An 18,828-nucleotide genomic window follows, 5' to 3' on the forward strand; every position below is an offset into this window, starting at 1 on the left:
CTTTCGCCCCTTGTTTGAGTGAGTTTGCTTGGCAATCGGAATATGGCGCGATGGAATGAGGGCTGTTGGAGGCGGTAGCACTGGCGGCCACAAGAGCGCTACACGTACGCAGCAACGAGCGCGCGATGCTTCTAGGGTCCCTCTCGTCTCACCCATCGCTGACGACTGTTTCTGAGTGGGAGTCCTTCTCCTACCTTGCTGTCGTCAGTGATCAACGACTTCGAAGGGTAGCACCGTCGCCGGCGTTCTCACAGTGCATCCTGCGCTCCTCACCTCTCTCCTGCACTCAGCACGGGCAGCCTCGTTACGTGCACGTAGACTACGCCTACTTGCTGTACTTCTCTATGCCCACCCGTCTCTTTCTTCTCGCTGTCACATGTACCCCCTCCCCGCATTCACACACACACACGCACCACACTTGAGGCGACTTGCATTGGACGCGTGTCTCTGAACACGTCCGTCGGTTGACATTTTCATCCAACCTCCTCCTCCTCCTCCCCCCACCCCCTTAAGTAAACAACGAGGACAAGGCCTGCACACAAGCCACAGGCACATTCCTCCCCTCTCCCCCATACATTCCCTCACAAAGAGAGAGAGAGAAAAAGAAAGCCTCGGCGCACATACGCTCTGCTTCAGCAGGAGAGGAAGAAAGTGTGGGGCGGGGGGGCCGTGTGCTTCGCGCAATGTTGCGCACTTCCTGTGCCATCAGACCAACCCTGCGTGACGGCGCCAATGGCGCTGCTGCAACAGCCCCAGTGGAGCTATTGAGCGATGTCTACTTGTGCGTCTCTTCGCCTCGAGTGACCGAAGAGTGGGTGGGGTGGCCTGACACGCCATACGTGGTGGCTGGCAGCACGCGGCACGCCATCGACCCGCGAGGCGCACTGTCGTCGTGTGCCCTTGGAGAGCCATCGGGGTCACGTGCCGGCTGTGCAAGAGCGCAGGTGATTGCTGAAGCGGATCCATCACCGGCGCTGCCCAGCGTCGTCCCCCTTGGCGTGCTGTGCCGCGCGTACGAGGCAGCAGACGAGCGCAGTGGGAATGCCTTCTTACAGGTCTACCCTGTTGGTGCTCATGGGTTACTGTCTCCAGAGGCCAAGTCTATGATAGTTGGGTGCGTCATGGCGGTGCTGCGATCGCGGCTGTCGTGCCTGCTGGGGCTCCTACCGCAGATGCACGTGAACGGGGGAAAATCCATTTTGAACAGGAACACGGTGGCGGTACTGAATGAGTACTGTTGCGCATCTGCCGCCCTACCACGGCCATCGACGAGTGCATTGCAGGGCCAATGGGGCACTGGCAAGGATGGCGGTGACGTGCACGGTCATGCCTGGGTGGTGACATGGTCATTGGAGCTTGTTCTCTCTGTGGCCGCGTCGCTCATCGAAGCGGGGCCGCCGCTGCCCACGGCGTGTCCGGCACTGTGCGCGAGCGACTGTGGTGAGGTCATAAAGACCTCGTTGCGCTTCGGCCTCGGTGTACCACTTCAGCGCGACGCTGCTGCCAACTGCGATGCGAAAACTCTCGCCTCCCCTGTAACACACACGTTGTCTGCAGAGGAGCACTCGTGCTACACTACCCTCTCCGTGCAGCTCACGGAGTGCAGACTGGCATCCTCGCATCCGCTGGATGTCCGCCACGCTGTCGATCTCGCGAAGCTCATCTACGTTGGTCATATTTGTCCTGCGCAAGCGCACGTTGAGGACGGCACGGATGCATTCCGGCGACTCACCCAGTTTGCAGGCCGAGTGAGCTCTCCGCCGCAGCTGTCAGCGGCGCGAGATGCTTGGGGGGAAGCACTGCACGCGTATCAGTCCAGCGCCATCCGTGCGCAGGAGGGTGTACTGTTTGTCCTGACGCACGACGTGTCGGTGCAGTCCGGACCGGCCGCCCTTCTCCCCTTGACTGCGCGGGAGGAGCTAAGCCGCTCTCACGCCGCTGAGAAGTCGCATGACGTGACTTTGCCGTCGACTCTGCGCGGCCACGTCCTCGCCTCCATTCGTGTGCGGAGTGCGCCAGCGTACCTCAACCACGTTCTTCTCTGCCAAGCGTGGTCTTCGGATGACGCGATTACTGAGGCCTATGCACACTACTGGGAAGACAAACTTACGAGCAGTGGTGCTCTGACGCCTGCTCGCGCTGCCGTACAGTGGAGGACGTCCCTGCGCGTCTCGACGCCAAAGGATGGGGAGGCCGCTGCGTCGGATACAAGTGGTGGCCAGACACTGTCCTCGACCCCGCTGCAGTGGGTCCTGTACACTGTCCGCCGTCAGCTCGTCGTTGCTGTTGCCAACCGGTCGCAAGCCGTTCTGACAGGACGACGACTGGGGCTCGACAGCCCTGCTGCACTGGTGACCAGCAGCGTTGCTCATTTCACACCGTCTGCACTCCGGGCATTGGCGGAGCAGTGCGTCAAGGCACTCCCCATCGCACTTGGGCTACTGGGGTGGCACTGTCCATGGCCTGTGCCGTCGTGTCTGCAGATCACTGGCACCCCCACTGCAGTGCCGTCCGCCGCTGCAGTGGAGGAGATGTTGTGGACGCTGCGCATCTTGGGGAAGCTCCGGTGGAGAGCGGCACAGCTGTATGAGGCGGCTGGCGACTCGGCCGAGCAGCATCGGCAGTTGCGGGCTCTGCGAGACGACGTGCATCGCTGGTCGTCGCGTCGCCATGCACGGACGCGGGCGGCTGATGGCACCACCCTAGCAATGGAAACTGCTGTGCGGACGCCCACTGTGGAAGATGTTGTGTGCCACATAGACGACAGCGAATGGAGTGCGCTGGTCAAAGAGTTATCGAGCATGTTGCCGCCTGCGTAACGGTCGAAGTGGTCCTCCTTAGCGTCTCTGCCCAGCCTCTATGTATGTGTGCAGCTCAGCCCGCAGTCGCCACCCCCACCCCCTCTTCCTCCATCTCTGACGTGCTCTCCTTTGGTGTGTCGTCACCCTATCAAAACGAAGTGGCGTGCGCCCTTCTTCCGCGTTTCTGACTGCCTCTTGCGCCAGCGTCTGGTAGAGGACTTGTACATCTATGTCAGACCGTGCTGCTGGGCCAGTCAGCCAGCTGCGCCCCCCCCCCCCTCCACTCCCCCCTTCTTCGCTCTCAGCATCGCCTCTCTGTATTTGCCTATTTTTCTCCCTGGCTCATCCTGGTCTCCTTTGCGACTGCCCTCGCGAAAGTGCTCTCGCAGAGCTCGGTCCTACACCCCCCACCCACCCACTCCTTGACGTCCACCACCACCTCGCCTTTTCCCCTTGTTGCCCGGCACACACACACACACACATTCTCCACCATTACCACCGCCACCACGTTCGCCATCACCACTAGTACCGCAACCACTGCCACCGAGCCCCAACAGGAGTAGCAGCAGCAGTCACAACGAGCGAAGCTGCACCCTTAGCCGTTGTCCTACAGACCTCTGTTTTCTCTCGCACTTGGTGTGTACCACTTCAGCCGCCGGCCGTCTTCGCGGTGCTTCACTGCGTTGGCCTTCTATTGCCTGTTTCTTTTCGATCGTTTGTTGTCTCCTTCCGCGCACACCATAATAATGGCTTTTCGCGAGCTCACGGCTCTAGCAGCCGTTGTGGCGGTGACAGCGATGTGGATGGCAACGAGCGCCACGGCGCAGGCGGGCCAGACATGCAGTGACTTGTCAAACCCGCTAGCGAACCTCGACTACAGCGACGCGGGCGTGAAGGCCTGCGTAGTTGCCCGGTGCGTCGCGACGCTGAACGCGACGCCCACCACAACATCGAATGGCTACTGCAACGGCGAGCCCACCTCTGAGTCGTCCGTCCCGTGCTACCAGCTGGAGGTGGGCTACAGTGCGTACTACATCTGCCTGATGCGCGCACTGCAGGGCACGACGACCCCAGGCCTCATCGACGTTGGCGCTGCCGCCACGAGGTTCTTTAATACTCCTGGCTTCCCGTACCACCTCTCCCTTCTCGGTTGCTACGCGTGCAACCACTTCCGCTTGACCGTGTTCCCGTCCTTGGGCAGCAGCTGCTCAAACTGGACCTGTGGCGCTGTCTCTTCCCAGAGCCCGTCTGCACCAGGGTATGGCCAGCCTGACGAGGGCTACAACCACCGCCTGTGCAGCACGGGCTGCATCGCGGGCATCATGATGATCCCCTTCACTGTTGCCGCGTGCGCCATCTTCTTCGCTTGCGGTTGCTGCTGGCCGTCGCCGTTGCTAAAGACCACCTACAAGACTGTGCTTGAGGAGGAAGAGGAGAAATACCGCAAGCGCCTTGACGAAAACAACCCGAGTAACCCAGTGGGACTCTACTACAGTGGTGTGAATGAGCCGGCGCCAGCAGAGAATCAGAAGCGCCACTCCGAGGTCGTGTTGGAGTACCCGTGAAGCAAGTCAGCGTCTGCTGCGTGCAGATACGCGCGTAGGCCACAGGGATGCTCGTCTCGATGGAGCACAAGTCTTGTTGGTGCGTGTGTGTGCGTGTGTGCGTGAACAAGTGACATCAACGAAGGCGGGCAGATGGAGCACAGAGAGAAGCAGAGGAAGTTGACGTGCGCTGTACATTACAGTTCACGACCTCCACAAATCTGACCTCCGCTCTGCTCCGCCCCTTTCCCTTTATCTTGCGGTTAGCAGCAGCAGCAGCAGCAGCAGCATCACCACCGCCCTCTCTTCCTGAATACGTGCGTGTGTGTGTGCCTCCCGCTTCAGTGGCTTTCCTTTGAATTTTATTTGTGCCTCTCTTGGTTCGCGTGTTTCTCTTCAGCATCCGTTAACCCACCCCGCACACGCACCCTTCAGTCCGTCATATATTCTTTGCTTCTACTTGGTGCTCATTCTTGCCCCCCCCCCTCCTTCTCTCCCCCTCTCTCTCTGCACGCCTCTCTCTCTCGGTGTCTGTGTGTCTGCGTTCAGGTCTGTTCAGTATTAACTTCCTGGTGTTTCTGTGTTTTGTCTTCGCTTTGTTCTCATTCCTGCAGCTTGATCTCCTCCCTCCCTCTCTCTCTACGCGTGCAGGTCCACCTGTACTGTAGGGGTGCCTGTGCGTCTGTGTCGTTGTGTGTTGGTGTGTCCACCCCCCCCCACGGGTGTTTTTGTGTGCTCTCTTCTACCACCCTACGGTGGAGCGGCGCCCAGGAAGAAAATGGGGTGAGGGGAGGATGACGATTGGGCGCTGTGCCTCATGCGCACACATCGGGTGCGGGGACAACCACTCTTTTCCTGCCTCCCTACATAGACGCTTCTTTGCATGTATATCTGTGCCCCAACCCTCTACCATTCAGCTCCGGTCTCTCTCTCTCTCCACCGCCATGGCATTGCCTATCCTTCGTTCACTCCATCACTGGCTCCTCTATCGGCGGGCTCTCAGATGCTTGTCCAGGGGCTTACTCCACGCTTCCCCCGCACCCCCCCCTGAACGCCTTCGTCGAACAGCTGCCCACTGCGTGTCTAAGCACGGATGCAGGTGTGAGTGTGAGTGTGTATGTGTGTGTGTGTTTGGAATGTCATTAACACTGATTTTCTCTTCGCCCACTATTTCTCTCCTGCAGATGGCGTGCCATGCTGGGGTGGGCTGCCTCCTTCTGCCTTTTCTCTTTCCATCCGTTCTGTCTGTATTCCCCCTCTCTCTATCTCTGTGCGTGTGCGTGCGTGGGTGTGTGACTCTTTCTCAGCCTCAGCAGTGGCGTGTGAGTCAACTCGTCCGTGTCTCCCACACCTCATGTGGTTGTGGGTTTCCCCCCTCTCCTCCCCCCGTTGCCGCCCCTCTTTTTGCGTTTGTTTCGCCATACCCAACTGTTGCCTCGGCGGCTGGTGTCCACTCCTCACCACCCCCTCCCCGTACCCACTACCCCCGTCCATACCAGTGCAAGCGGGCCGTCGTGCACGATGGAGGACCGGCAAGAGGCAACGTAACTTCGTAGATAAATGCCGTGTCACGAGCCCCTGCGCTAACGTCAAAGAACGGAGGAATTGAAGACGAATCCAAAAAAACAGCAAAGTACAGCTCGCGCACTCAGTCGTTCCTGTGCAATGAAGGTTGTGGGTCTCTGGTTTGCGCTGGTGTCGTCGGTGATGGCGGCAGGCGATGCTCCACATCAGCCATGCGTGTCGTCCGCCCACTGACATCGAATGTGTCGATGCCGCACACGCAAGGGGCAAGCTACATAAAAGAGCCGCAGTGGCCCTACTTGCAAACAGAGGCTCCATACAGAATCCCTCCTCTCACCTCACGCCTCTCTCGTTCTCCACAGGGTACATGCACCTCTTCAATACCTGCTTCTTCTTCGAAGGTCACTCCTCTCGCCCTTCTCCGTGTTATTCGCTGCTCTCGCTTTACGTTTGGTGTATGGGAACGGCTTCGCATTCGACCCCCTCGTCCCCCCCCCCCCACGCGCGCCTCTCCAGCAAACCGCTCCAACTTTCTCATTCCCCGTACTTATTCTGTTCTCTTTTTGGGCCCCTCTGCGACGTACGCGCGTCACACACACGCACACACACAAACGCAGCCACTCCCACGCCCACGCCCACGTGGATTAAGCTGACGCACGTATAGAAGCGCGAGCTCCGCACCGCTGCATCTCCATCTCGTCTTTTCCGGCCGTTGTGTGTCGTCCATTGTCGTCCTCCTCATTGTCGTGTGCGTGTGTGTTTGGGTGCGTCAGTACTGTTCTGCCACCCTCTCTCTCTCCCTCTTCCTCTTCGACGTACGCGTCACACCTACACAGTCGCAGCCACACACATCTCCGACTTCCCTGTCCCCCCCACCCCTCTCGCAGAAGCGCGGCGCTCGGCCTGTTGGTGGATTTTGGTTGCCTTCCCATTTCTTGCCTCTTTCTCCTCCCCCCCCCCCCCCCCCTGCTCATCACTTCTGTGTGTGCCTCCTGTGCGGTTGTACACGCGTGCGTGTGAAGAGGAGTTGACTGGCTCTCTTTCCGGTCGCCCTTTCCTCTGTGGTCTCTCTTGTCCTCTGCAATCATCGACTGTGTTGCCTCTCCCACCGCGTCTCCTTTTTCGCGTTCTCTCCTCTGTTCTTGTTCGGAATCAGCCTGTGCTTGTGAAGAGTGACTCAGGCTCTTTAACCGTGCTGTCATCATGTCTTACACTGAACATCGACCTGAGCGGCCGGAGGGGTACACTCAGGAAGAGGGTGCAGCGCTAAGTTGCCCCAAGGAGTCGCAGCCGCCGATGGCATCGATGGAGCCGGTGAAGTCAAACGATGTCGACGCCCCCGTGACGGAGGACGACTTGAAGCGCGACTTTGACAGCGAGGTGCTCGACTTGGCACGTGACAAGTCACTCAACTGCAAGGAGCGCGCTGCAAAGAAGAAGGACTTGCTGAGTCGCCAGGCTGTTGTGGAAAAAGAGCGCGAGCGTCGCGTCATCGCCACGCTGGAGGCGAGGCTTCCACGGCCAGATTGGTACTCGAGCGACGACGATGACGAGTCCACCCAGTCTGATGTGGAGGCGCATGAGGCCAGCGAGCTCAAGATGCAGCCAGAAGGCGGCGCCGGGCTTGTGTTCCGCGTCGTCTACACGGTGCTGAGCACGGTGGCGTTCATCTTTCACCTGACGAGCTCCTGCCCGATCCCGTGGATGCGCAGCAGCTCAGGCCGCAAGTACGGGGTGTGGCGCGCGACGGGCGGTGGTGAGCCAGACCTCAAGGTGAGCGACATCCATGACTGCTCGTACGAGATGCAGTACTGGCAAGCCGTGGCTGCCACATCCGTCTTAGCCACGTTTGCATCATGCGGCGCCATGATCAGCGGCGTGCTGCTGTGCGTGAACAAGGGGCACATGGCTGCCTCCTTCATCCTCAGCTTCTTTAGTATCTCCTTCTCGCTCATCTCGTGGGCGCTCGTGGTGGCGCTCTACCGCTACTTCCGCTGCGGCAAAGGTGCCTTTGCCAGCGGCGTGGCTCACCTCGACGGTGGTTACGCGCTGACATTGATTGGGTGGGTAATGCACATGACCGCCATCATCGTGCTCATCGTGTACTTCTTCAAGTACTGGACGCGCTCGATTCATAGCGGCAAGACTCGTGCTGTGCGCTTTATCTACGTGGCTGTTGGTATCATCACGATGGTCTTCTACTCCGTGGGGGTGGCCTACACACTGTGGGGAAAGACGTTTCCTGCTGTCAAGGTCTCCGTCTCACTGTGGCATGTGCAGGTCTACGACCGCGAGACGCGCCTGTCCACCTTCCTGAGCCACAGCACATACAAGTGCACTACCATCACCCGCTACATGAGGGTCGTGGCTGCGCTCATGATCCTGAGCACCATCTGGCTCTTCTTCGCTGTCGTCCTCGGCACTGGTGCGTGCCACAACTCGAAGTATCTCAAGAGCTCCATCATCTTCGGCTATGCGTCTTCCATCTTCGCCCTCATAGCGTGGATCATCCTGCTGACGATGCGGCAGGGCCGCCTGTGCACCGGTGCCACGCCAATCGGCCAGTCGTACTGGGTAGACATGGGGTACAACGGAATTCCGTCCGGAATCGAGAATGCGGAGATTAACTTCGACGGCTACACGCTGCGCGAGGGCTTTGCCCTGATTGTGTCGGGCTGGGGCATCAACACTCTGGTTCTCATCTTCAACACCGCCCTGTGGAACCTCTAAAGCCACTCGTGCCTGGGGCCTCTGTATATATATATGATAATGCCGCTGCTCTCCGGCGCAGACACATGCGCGTACGTCCGGCATGCCCACCTGAATAGGAGAAAAGAAAAGAAACAGCGACGCCGGGGTAAAAGGGGGCGCGGGTCGCCGTACATCAGCCCCGCCCTTGCTAGAGTCGCACCACCGCCAGTGAAATCCGAGAAAACAAAAACACGCGAGCGTCACCGTACAGTCACTGCAGCGGCATTCGATCACTGCGTAATGTCTGTGTGCCCCTCTCTGCTGTGTTTCCTCCTTCTTTTCCCTTTTTCCTCTTGTTTTGGAGTGCATCGCTGTGCTCTGCCTTGCTTTCATTGGAGCTCTCTTCTTCTCATCTTTTCAAGGACAGGAGACTCGGTACATGCACGTCTGCGTGACAGTGTGTGAGGAGTGGAGGTGGGGGTGGGGAGGGAAGGGGAATGCGTATGCTCGGAGAGGTGCAGGAGGAAGGGGGGCATGGGTGAAAATGGCAGTCGTTTTGAGGATGGGGTGGTGAAGGAGTGAGAGAGACCAGATGTGTAGTGCAACGCCTGCCCTACCCCCTCGCGTGACCATACACACAACAAACGCCATCATAGGGCACCTCTTCGACATGACAGGCACCGATGTTGTATTTGTTCTCTCCCTCCCTCCTCTCCCGCCCTCCCTTCGTCGCGGCATCCTACACACACACACACCCTCCCCCGCCCCCTTTTCCCTCTCTCTGTGTGTCTGTGCAGCCGTGTGTGTGTGTGTGTGTTTGTGTGTAGGGGTGCCTCCTCGTTTATTTCGTTCACTCTCCATCACTAACTACACACGTCGCTGAGGAGCTGGCGAGAGGAAGGCGACCGTTATCGCAGTTCGCTTCTTTCTGCTCGCGTCAGTGCCTTGTGCACAGTGTGGGCCTCCTCCTCCTCCCCCCTACTCCCCCCGCGTACTCCCCTGCGGAGCTCTAAATACGATTCGCCCCTCTCTCCCCTCTCCCTCCGACGAACTGACCCTTTGCAGCTCAACTCTTCTTGTACCTCCGCGTATCTCACGGCGAGTGGCCTTCCCGTCTCTCTCTGTACTCTCTCTCTTTATACTTGGCACCCCCTCCGTCGCACATTTTTGTTTCTCTCGCTTTGTCTCCTCCCAGCTTAATTGGTGTTCTTGTTTCGCCGTCTCATTTTATGTTGAACAACTTCATATACACGACTGTGTGTGGGTGGGTGTGCGCGGGGAAAAGAAGACACACCCACCAATTTCCTCGCCTGCCCGCCATGTGTTTTTCTTTGCTCGCGCACCCCGCCGCAGACACGCACGTGCTCGTGTGCTCCCTTTTTGTCTGTTGTGTTCCCTCATTCGATAAGTCCCCCTCCCCCTCCCCCCTCTCTTGTGTCCGCTGCGTGTCTGTACTGCCCATGCCCAGTCGGCCTCGACAGCATCGAGGCGGCATGCAGGCCTGTGCGTGTGCGTGCGTGCGTGTGTGTGTGTGTGTGCGTGTGTGTGCGTGTGTGTGTGTGTGTTTCCCTCGCCATCATTACCTTCTCAACTGTCCCCTCTTTAACAACTACCGCAACGGGAGAGCCTAAAAAAGAACAGCGGGAAAATGACCACGACGAAGGAAGCAGAAAGGAGCGGCTGTCAGTACTGCACCACCACCCACACCGTCTTGACGACGAGGGGGGGCCACCAGGCGACGATGGTGTGTGGTATGGTGCGCGAAAGTAGAAGGCACGTCGATTCCATGGTGTTGGAGTAGATGCGTTTCTTTGTGCACCTCCCCGCCACCACCAAGCACGCGGAGTCGCGGAGCGTACCGATACCCCCTTCCCCCTCCTAATACTCGCCCGCTGAGATGCACTCCGACCGACTCCTACCCAGCGGAGGACCGAAATTTTCTGTCTGAGGGAGTCAATGGTGAGTGACGCGAGTGAGGGACGCGACACCACCTGCACCGAGTGCCGCACCTTTGGTATCTGTTCCTCCGCTTTCCGTTATGACGACAAGCGCAGCTCTGCGTCCACCCCTCCCCTCATTCTCGCATCTCTTTGATCTCTGTCTCATCCGCCTCCCATGCCCCGCTCTCTTCCTCCCTCACCTGCGCATCCGCACACTCAACGCCTGTGCATGCATGTGAAGGCACCGTAACCTCTCTCCTTCATCACCCCACCCCTGCACGTACGCCACGCCACTCCAAACCGAGAAGCAAACGTATTCGCGCCACCTCCCTCCTCCAGCGGGCTCAACAGAAGTAATCGCTGCCGCCGCTCTGTTTGGCCTCCGTCTCAGTTTATTAAATTCGACGTATTGAGGCTTCACATAACGGAAAAAGCTGAGCTTTTACCGACCGTACCCCCCCCCCACCCACACACACACACAGCTATACCTCTTCCCTCACGAGATGTCGGGCAAGCTCCAGCGGGAGAGCCTTAATGGGAGCGAGATGGGAAACAAGCAGCCGAGCGGGCAAGGCAAACCTGATGACACCAACGCGAGCCTAGCATTTTTGCGGACTGACGAGAAGGCACTGGAGGAGGCGCCCGGAGTGGACCTGCGGGCGGTGCCAACAGAGAACTCCGGTAGGAAAGTCATGATCGCTTGGATCATCTTCTCGTTGGGGAGCTTCGGCTTCATGCTAGTGGCGTCATGCCCGGTGCCGTGGCTGAGAGACCGCCAGGGAGGCAAGTGGACCCTCTGGAGGGATGTAAATGGAACTCCCTGGCGCATGATCGAGTGTGACCATAGGCGCCAGATGTTCCAGGCGATGGAAGCGTTCACGATCCTTGGATGTCTGCTGAGCCTTGCTAGCCTCCTCGCCGGTATACTGCAGATAAAAGGCCGTGGTCACCTTGGCGTGACGATACTGCTCGGCTCCTTGACAGTGTTGGTGGCGCTGGCGGACTGGGCGCTCCTTGTGAACGAGTACTACAAGTACAGCTGCCTCGGCCAGATAGCATACGCGGCGGGCGTCAATCGCCTCAACGCCGGCTTCATACTTGTCCTCTTTTCCTTTCTGCTGATGCTCTTCGGCGTTATCACGCTGGGACGCTGGATGAATACAACCTTCAGCCTGTCGGAGGTGCAGTGCGCCAAGTATAGCAGCCCTGCCCTCACTAGCGCCTTTATTAGCGGCTGCGTGCTGATGATCGCGACTGTAGGGACGACACAAACCATGTGGGTGCATTACGACACGACGACATCGCTGAAGATTAATTACTGGAACATCGAGATCTACCACCGCAACGTGAGCCTGTCGGAGATCTGGCCGCTGAGCTCGTACCATTGCACACAGTTCACTTTGCGGATGCTCATTAGTGCCACCTTTTCCATCATCAGTGACGTGCTCCTCCTCTTCACATTTCTGTTCACCGTTGCAGCCGTGTACAAACACCCGTGCAAGTGGATCGCGGTCGTCCTCGGTGTTACCTCATGGGTTTTCCTACTGGTGTGCTGGGCGATCGCGATCTCCGTGCGCCACACGACACTCTGCACGTCGGGCGTGGTGCCGCCAAGCACTGCCATCTACGGTGCCCCGCTCGACACCGTCGAGCAGCAGGTGAGCTTCAAGGGCTTCGTGATCACAGACGGCCTGGGCATGATCATCTCGGCCTGGTGCTTCACGACGGCGAACGTCATCTACCTTGCAGTCAAGGGTTAAGGTGGCGGTGAGGGAGCAATCAAGGGGGAAAGAGGAAGAAGGCAAGAGAGCGAGCGAGATGGTGTGTATCTGTGCGAGCAAGAGAATTCCGTGAGCGGCTCAGCGGCGGACGGCAGTGGTGATAGTGGTGGAGGCGATGGGACCGTTTAGGTGCTGCTTTGCTCACCCTGCCCCTCCTTGGTGCTCTACTCTCCCCCTCCCCTTGCATCAGTCCCTCACCTGCGCACCTCCTCTGCCCTCTGCTCTACCCTCAAGCAAGCAGAGCTGGAACGGAAAAGGAAAGGCCAAGTGGCGCGTAGAGAAGGGGAAACGGAGGCAATAGGCCACGCCATGGATGTCATCGAAGCCGTGCACCTTCATGCAGTGGGCTGGTGACACGTACATCATTGGTGTGCGTGTGCGTACGTGTGTGTGTGTGTGTGTGGTTTGTCTTGTTTTGATCTGCAGTTTCTTTGTCCGCCTGTATATTCCTATGCTATTTCAGCTTTGGGCAGCACCTCCCACCGGCTAATGCTTTGTCGATGCGCTTCCTCCTTGGCTGTGCTTCACATGCCGGTGTGCTTGGATGTCCTTTGCTCGCCCTCTTTGTCTTGCTCGTGCTGTCACGGCTGCTTGCTTTTCTTTCTACAGTTGAAGAGTACTCACGTGTGTGTGCGTGGTCTGTCTTGTTTTGATCTGCAGTTTCTTTGTCCGCCTGTATATTCCTATGCTATTTCAGCTTTGGGCAGCACCTCCCACCGGCTAATGCTTTGTCGATGCGCTTCCTCCTTGGCTGTGCTTCACATGCCGGTGTGCTTGGATGTCCTTTGCTCGCCCTCTTTGTCTTGCTCGTGCTGTCACGGCTGCTTGCTTTTCTTTCTACAGTTGAAGAGTACTCGCGTGTGTGTGTGCGAGCTTAGCCGTAACGTAACGTGTGCTTTTGGGTGCCCTCTTCTTCCTCCCCCTCTCTCTCTCTCTCACAGGGTGGTGTTACAACACCAGCATGAGAGGGGAAATGAGGGAAGAGGGTGTAGTGGAGCGGCCCCTCTCCCCTCGAAACACACGCGGGGGAATAGCACGAAGAGGGGCAGAGGATGGAGGGACATGGTGCACTCAAAAGAAAGCCCTAGACAAGCAACCACACAAGTCCATCACCATGGGGACTGGGGGAGGGGGTCACGGCAGTTTGAGACACCCCTGGCGTACCTCACGTGCGCGGCATCTCTCCTCTTCCACTGGTGCCGTTTCTCATATGAGAAAAGTGAAACTGAGCCTCTGTTCCTCTTGCGTCGAGCAGTAGAGTGGGTTGTACGATGCGAATGTCGCGCAGCGTCAGTGCTCGTTATGTTGTGTGCCTCGGAACACAGCTGCACAGGTTCCTCCGCGGACACTTTCACTTCTTCGTGCTCGGATTGCTCAGCATGAGAAAGAGAGCAAGCGGCCCTGCGGATGTAGCAGCAAACCCTACGTCGTGGTGGCTGTGTACACCTCACATCGGCTGTGCCGCCAAGGCAGGAGAACTGTGCCTGCCTCCTTGCCGCCTGCTTAAATCTCACCTGAGCATGCACTTGCACACTCGTAGAAAGGAGGACCCACACACACACTGGCTGTCAATCTTCACCTGTTGTTCTCTCTTTTCCTGCCCTCTGCCCACCCACCCCTCCTCCCTCTCTCTCTCTCTCTGCTCGCGCACACACTCGCTTCTTGAACTCGACCACCTCTCCTCCCTCCCCCCCCCATCAAGGCTACACATCAATACAGTCGCATCCCCTTTTCTGAATCTTCTTCTGCTTCCCCCTTTTTCGAGTTCTCTGCGTTCGCGTCGTCACCACCCCACCCCACTCCCACCCCCGCCGTCCACAAACACTCGCCTGGTCCACCATCGCTGTTTTGTTCTCGTGCTTTTATCGTTCCCCTACTCACCTTCGCCTACGACTGCGTACGCACCCCCTCCTCTCCACCTCTCCACAGCGGCTCATCGTTATGGCGGGGTGCCTTGCGGTCCTCTCTGTGATCTCTTCTGTGCCGTTGCCCTCTTCCCTCCTCCTCTGTGTTGTACTCATCCCTGCAGGAGACCCGAACTCGGGCACGCACCTCTGACGCGCTAGCAGACCGTCTGTCCGGACGGTTCACCGTGCAGGAGTCGCACCACCACTCACTCCTCCTCCCCACCCCCAAAAGTCGCTTGACCTTTTGCTTCTTCGCTGTGTCGATGGCATCGCTGACAGGCTCCACAGTCACCGCCGCATCCTTCTCTGAAGAGGATGCCATCGTGCTGGACAAGTGGCTCTACGACGTGTGCGGAGAAGAGGACCTCCAGTTTCCCTCGCATCGGCGTCAGCAGTTTCCCCGTTACGTGGAGCGACTGCGCCGGGTGGCCAAGATGAAGCAGTTTGTCGCCAACACCTTTGAGTACCCCGCACGCTCTGGCACCCGCGAAGTGCTCGTACTGCAGAGGATGCTCGAGGCACTGGCCTTGCGCGCGCAGACGGTGGCGCGAGAAACAGAGCAGGCGAAGAGCAACGTGCGCCAAGTGCGGCGCGTGTTAGAGGAGCAGACGATGGGTGCCTCCGCCATTGTGGAGGAAGAGAGGGCCCACGCCATCAGCGAAGCAGCGGAGCAGCGAAAAGCCAAAGAGGCTGCTGCTGCCCATGCCCAATCCTACGCCTCTTCCCCTCAACACCAGGGCTACATGCCCCTTGACCCCGCCGCCGCAAGGGGTGACAATGGTGCTGCGACGCCTGCGTGGAGCGGAACGGCGACCCCGAAGCCGCAGCAGGCGGACGACGAGGCTTCTGGTGAGGGCGGTGATGCTTCGGCGACACAACAAGGTTTTTCTGCCGCTATGCGGACGGCGCGTCGAGCCGACTACGAGAAGAAGAAAGCGCTTTCCCTCCGCTATGTGTCAGAGATGCAGACCAAGACGCAGGACATGTCAAGGCAGCGGGCGGAGATGGAGCAGCGACACGCACGTCTGCTAGCTGATAAGGAGCGGTTGGAAGGAGAGTACGATGCACTGCAGACAACCGAGAAGCTGGTCGTGGCCCGCCACCAAGAGACCGAGTCCCGCAAGAATGAGGAGACGCTGCTGCTTAGTGAGGAAGCAGCCATGTACGCAGCGGAGGAGGCAGCATTCGACACGGCATGGGCGGAGTGCGCTGTGCTACTCGATGAGGAACCATCAGCCCTGTGCAGCACAGGTGAGCCCGAGTGCAGAGCAGAGAAGTCGCACTTGCCAATCGAGGTGTCGCATTGGATCTCGCCGGCGCCACAGGGGCCATCGCTCTCCGCGCTGTCTCACCCCAGCTCTGCTCCACCACATCCGCTCTCTGGCACTTTATCACCGGCACACTCTTCCTACGGCGGAGATCCTGGCGACGCGGGCGCTGCGGCGCCTCCGGATACGACTTCACCAACAGCGGCAGCCCCAAATCAGGGGGATAACACCAGGAACCACTCCGGTTCCCCGTCCAGCCAGAGCCCTGGCGATGGCGCGAGTGGCCCCGCGCCGCCGTTCTCTTCGCCACCCCTGCAACGACAGACCCTCGAGGCCCTGCGCCACCGCCTGTCTGAGATCGGTTCCCGCACCACCAGATGCCGCCGACATCTGCTGAATGAGGGACATATTCATCTCGAACGCTTTCGCCAGTCCCAGCAACGACTTGAAGAGTGGCAGAATATGGCCGCGCAGCTGCGCCGCTCGCACCATCAGCTGTGCGGACAGGTGAGCGTCATCCACACCGTTCTGTCCGACACTGCAAGCCGACTGGAGAACAGCGGTGCAACAGCACAGTACACTGGCTATGGCACTCAGCTTTCACGGCTCAAAGCACTCCTGCAAGAGCGGTCCAACGAGACGCTGCAATACTACCTGGGCAACCGCGAGGACGCCACGATGGACATGCTGTTCGACGCGAGCGCCGAAGAGGAGCTGCGCGAGCTGCAGCGACCCTCGCCCTCCAAAGGGTCGGCGGGCGGGGGCCTGACACCTGTTTGGGGCGTATCAGCATCCGTATCCAATTCCACTTCGCTGAAGCGTCAGAGCTCCACCGCCACCTCCAACCACTCCCGCGACGACATGCTGCCGTCACCTGCGTCCTCGCGCACGCCTGTGCGCGGGACAGCGAACGGCGGTGGCCCAGCTGCAGACGCACCCAGCAGTGGTGCCAAGAGCTGGAGTAGTACCGAGCTGCCGCACCGCCATCGCAGCCGCTATGAGCTCGTTCGCCATCTGCAGCGGTGGGAGTCGATGCTCCTGGCGGATCGGCTGGCGATCTTGAAGGTGGCGCGCATGGTGCCCGGCCCCTACAGTGGGACAGGGGCTAACACAAAGCAGGTGGCCGGCTTCAGCGCTGCGCAGGCCTACCAAGAGCTCTGTGCGCTGCTGCTACAGCAAATGAACCCTGCTGCTCCGTCGGCCTAGCGACTTTCCCTACTCCCTCATCCTATTTACTTGTTAGGCCAGCCCCTAATCATCTCACTCCTCACCATTCACGCCGGCTTGCACAAGCGCTGTCCAGCCACGTTGGGGCATCAGTAAGCTTGTGCCGTCTCAGGCCCAGGGGCGGCTGCAAACGGGTTGTAATGGCCACGATAATGACTCCCTGTGTTGTACTTCTAGCTTGTGTGTGTGTGTGTGTGTCCGTGTAAATAGCTAGTGCTTCCACGCACCTTGCGTGATGCATCTGCGAAGTTTTGTTGAATGGAGTCTCATGGTGAAGGAAGGGGGGGGGGGCAAAGATGAGGTTACACTTGACTCTCCTTCTTCTTTCCACGACTACAAGGCAGAGAGGAAGCATCTCCTTCTCTTTCCCTCATCTTCCCCCCCCCCCCACCCCCACACACACGCACGCACGCACGCGCACGGCGGGGCCTTCGCGTTCGCTCTCTCCCTCCCTCCCCTCCCTCCCCTCCTTCCCCTCTGAGGCGTGTGCGTGTGTCATGCCTCCCAGGCACGGACCACAGACAACGTCATCTGCACGGACATTGATTCATCACGGCTACAGAGACGTTCTCCTTTTTCGTTTTTTTTTTTGCCAAGAGATGCAAAGGGAAAATGCAAAGACCACCCTAAAGGATACACGGCTGATACTGGGGAGGGGGTGTGGCACTGGCTTCCACGACAGCGGCCTGGCGGAAGAGAAAGAGATCCAACCGTGTCTCTGCCCCCTTCCCTCTCTCACTCACGCGGATCGTATCGGTAACTCAGCAGAGGTGTAGAAATGGAAAGAGGGGGATAGTTCAGCAAGAGGAGGGGGCGACGTCGGCAGTAGAGAGTCTCTCTCTCTCCGCTGTTTGTGCTCAACTTAAAACCCCCTTGCTCTGTTTTGCTCTCTCAGACGCTTTCGCTTGCCCTTTGTACGCCCTGTAGTCTCTCTGGTGGTATACGTGCCCTTGCCTGCGTCACCGCTACTCACTCCTACTATACATATACCTTCCAAGTCATGATGCTTGCCGGGTTGCTACGTGGCTCTCGCGCGCCAACGGCACCGCAGAAGTTACGCCACAGTTTTCGGCCTCCAGTACGGCAATGCTCGTCCCGCTCTGCCGTCTCCTCTGCCCTCACCACACAGCGAGCATGCAAGGGTGATTACGGCTTCAATGTGTTTCATAACTCCAACCCACAGCATGGTGGCAGCTACGCTCGACACGAGCGACGCATGCGGGACGACGAAGTGGAGGACTTCTTAAAATCCGTTAAGCACTGGCGGCCTGTGTACGAGGATGTGGCTGACGGTAATGTGGTGAATGCCGCACAGTCATCATCGTCGTCCACCTCCGCCTCTGACTCGGAGCCGCCGACGCCGGCGTTCTCGCAGATCAGCGAGGAGGCCATCACGCGCACCTTCCATTTTGAAGCCTTTCGCGAGGCGTACCTCTTCATGGGCCGGCTGTGGGCCTTTTGCTACGGCAGCGACAAGTGCCCGCATGTCACGTGGGAGGGGACAGCCATCACCGTCTACCTCTACTCGCCGTCTTTTCGAGGCCTCAGCAAGCGCGAGGCGCGGGTGGCGGCGTTCCTGAATGATCAGTACAACATGAGCCGGAAGAGCAAGTGGCAGCAACGTCGCATCATGGACGGCATTGTGCGAGAGGCCATGGTGGAGAAGCTGCTTGGAGAGGAAGTGGCGACGCACATTGCACGCCGGCAAACACTGCGGACGGCGCCACTGCAGGAGGTGAAAGACGGGCCGCGCAGTTGGCGCAGCGCCATCGGGTCACCGTCGCACCGTAACAACAAAGACAGCGATCGAGAAGGCACTGCCATGGGAGAGCAGGACAGGCAATAGAAAGGATGATGAGTTGCACTCTTCGCGTAGAGGCTCAGCGTCTATTCCATCTGTCTCCCCTCGACAGCACTGCTGAATACATGCCACGCGCGAATGCCTACCGTTTCGCTCATACTCGTCGTGCGCCACCTTTCTTCCCTCCCCACACATTGAGACTGACGCGCAGAGGGTGGCAGCGTCGCATCGCGCAAATTTTCGCTCTTCTCTTTCGCCGCCCTTAGTGGGGAAGTGTTCCGGCACATCTTCTCAGCACCCTCCTTTAGTTTTGTGGAGTGTGTCGTCATTACGTCGGCACACCA

The 18,828-nt window shown here is 58.9% G+C and overlaps 6 protein-coding genes across 6 annotated transcripts; all 6 read left to right on the forward strand.

The window, feature by feature from the left end:
- Positions 1-683: 683 nt before the first annotated feature.
- On the forward strand, positions 684-2,819 carry LBRM_10_0220 (hypothetical protein, unknown function; the record flags this gene model as incomplete). Its single annotated transcript, XM_001562743.1, has 1 exon — positions 684-2,819. The coding sequence occupies one exon, from the start codon at positions 684-686 to the stop codon at positions 2,817-2,819; it is 2,136 nt and encodes a 711-aa protein (XP_001562793.1).
- A 728-nt stretch (positions 2,820-3,547) lies between these two features.
- Positions 3,548-4,366, forward strand: LBRM_10_0230 (hypothetical protein, unknown function; the record flags this gene model as incomplete). The annotated part of the gene is made up of 1 exon (XM_001562744.1): positions 3,548-4,366. One exon carries the CDS (start codon positions 3,548-3,550, stop codon positions 4,364-4,366), a length of 819 nt encoding a protein of 272 aa, XP_001562794.1.
- Positions 4,367-7,072: 2,706 nt separating this feature from the next.
- LBRM_10_0240 (hypothetical protein, unknown function) lies at positions 7,073-8,599 on the forward strand (the record flags this gene model as incomplete). The annotated part of the gene is made up of 1 exon (XM_001562745.1): positions 7,073-8,599. One exon carries the CDS (start codon positions 7,073-7,075, stop codon positions 8,597-8,599), a length of 1,527 nt encoding a protein of 508 aa, XP_001562795.1.
- Positions 8,600-11,003: 2,404 nt separating this feature from the next.
- Positions 11,004-12,260, forward strand: LBRM_10_0250 (conserved hypothetical protein; the record flags this gene model as incomplete). Its single annotated transcript, XM_001562746.1, has 1 exon — positions 11,004-12,260. The coding sequence occupies one exon, from the start codon at positions 11,004-11,006 to the stop codon at positions 12,258-12,260; it is 1,257 nt and encodes a 418-aa protein (XP_001562796.1).
- Positions 12,261-14,451: 2,191 nt separating this feature from the next.
- Positions 14,452-16,662, forward strand: LBRM_10_0260 (conserved hypothetical protein; the record flags this gene model as incomplete). The annotated part of the gene is made up of 1 exon (XM_001562747.2): positions 14,452-16,662. The coding sequence occupies one exon, from the start codon at positions 14,452-14,454 to the stop codon at positions 16,660-16,662; it is 2,211 nt and encodes a 736-aa protein (XP_001562797.2).
- A 1,021-nt stretch (positions 16,663-17,683) lies between these two features.
- LBRM_10_0270 (conserved hypothetical protein) lies at positions 17,684-18,529 on the forward strand (the record flags this gene model as incomplete). The annotated part of the gene is made up of 1 exon (XM_001562748.1): positions 17,684-18,529. The coding sequence occupies one exon, from the start codon at positions 17,684-17,686 to the stop codon at positions 18,527-18,529; it is 846 nt and encodes a 281-aa protein (XP_001562798.1).
- Between the last annotated feature and the right edge of the window lie 299 nt (positions 18,530-18,828).

This window comes from Leishmania braziliensis, chromosome 10, assembly GCF_000002845.2.
Source record: "Leishmania braziliensis MHOM/BR/75/M2904 complete genome, chromosome 10".
Classification (NCBI taxonomy): Eukaryota; Euglenozoa; class Kinetoplastea; order Trypanosomatida; family Trypanosomatidae; genus Leishmania; species Leishmania braziliensis.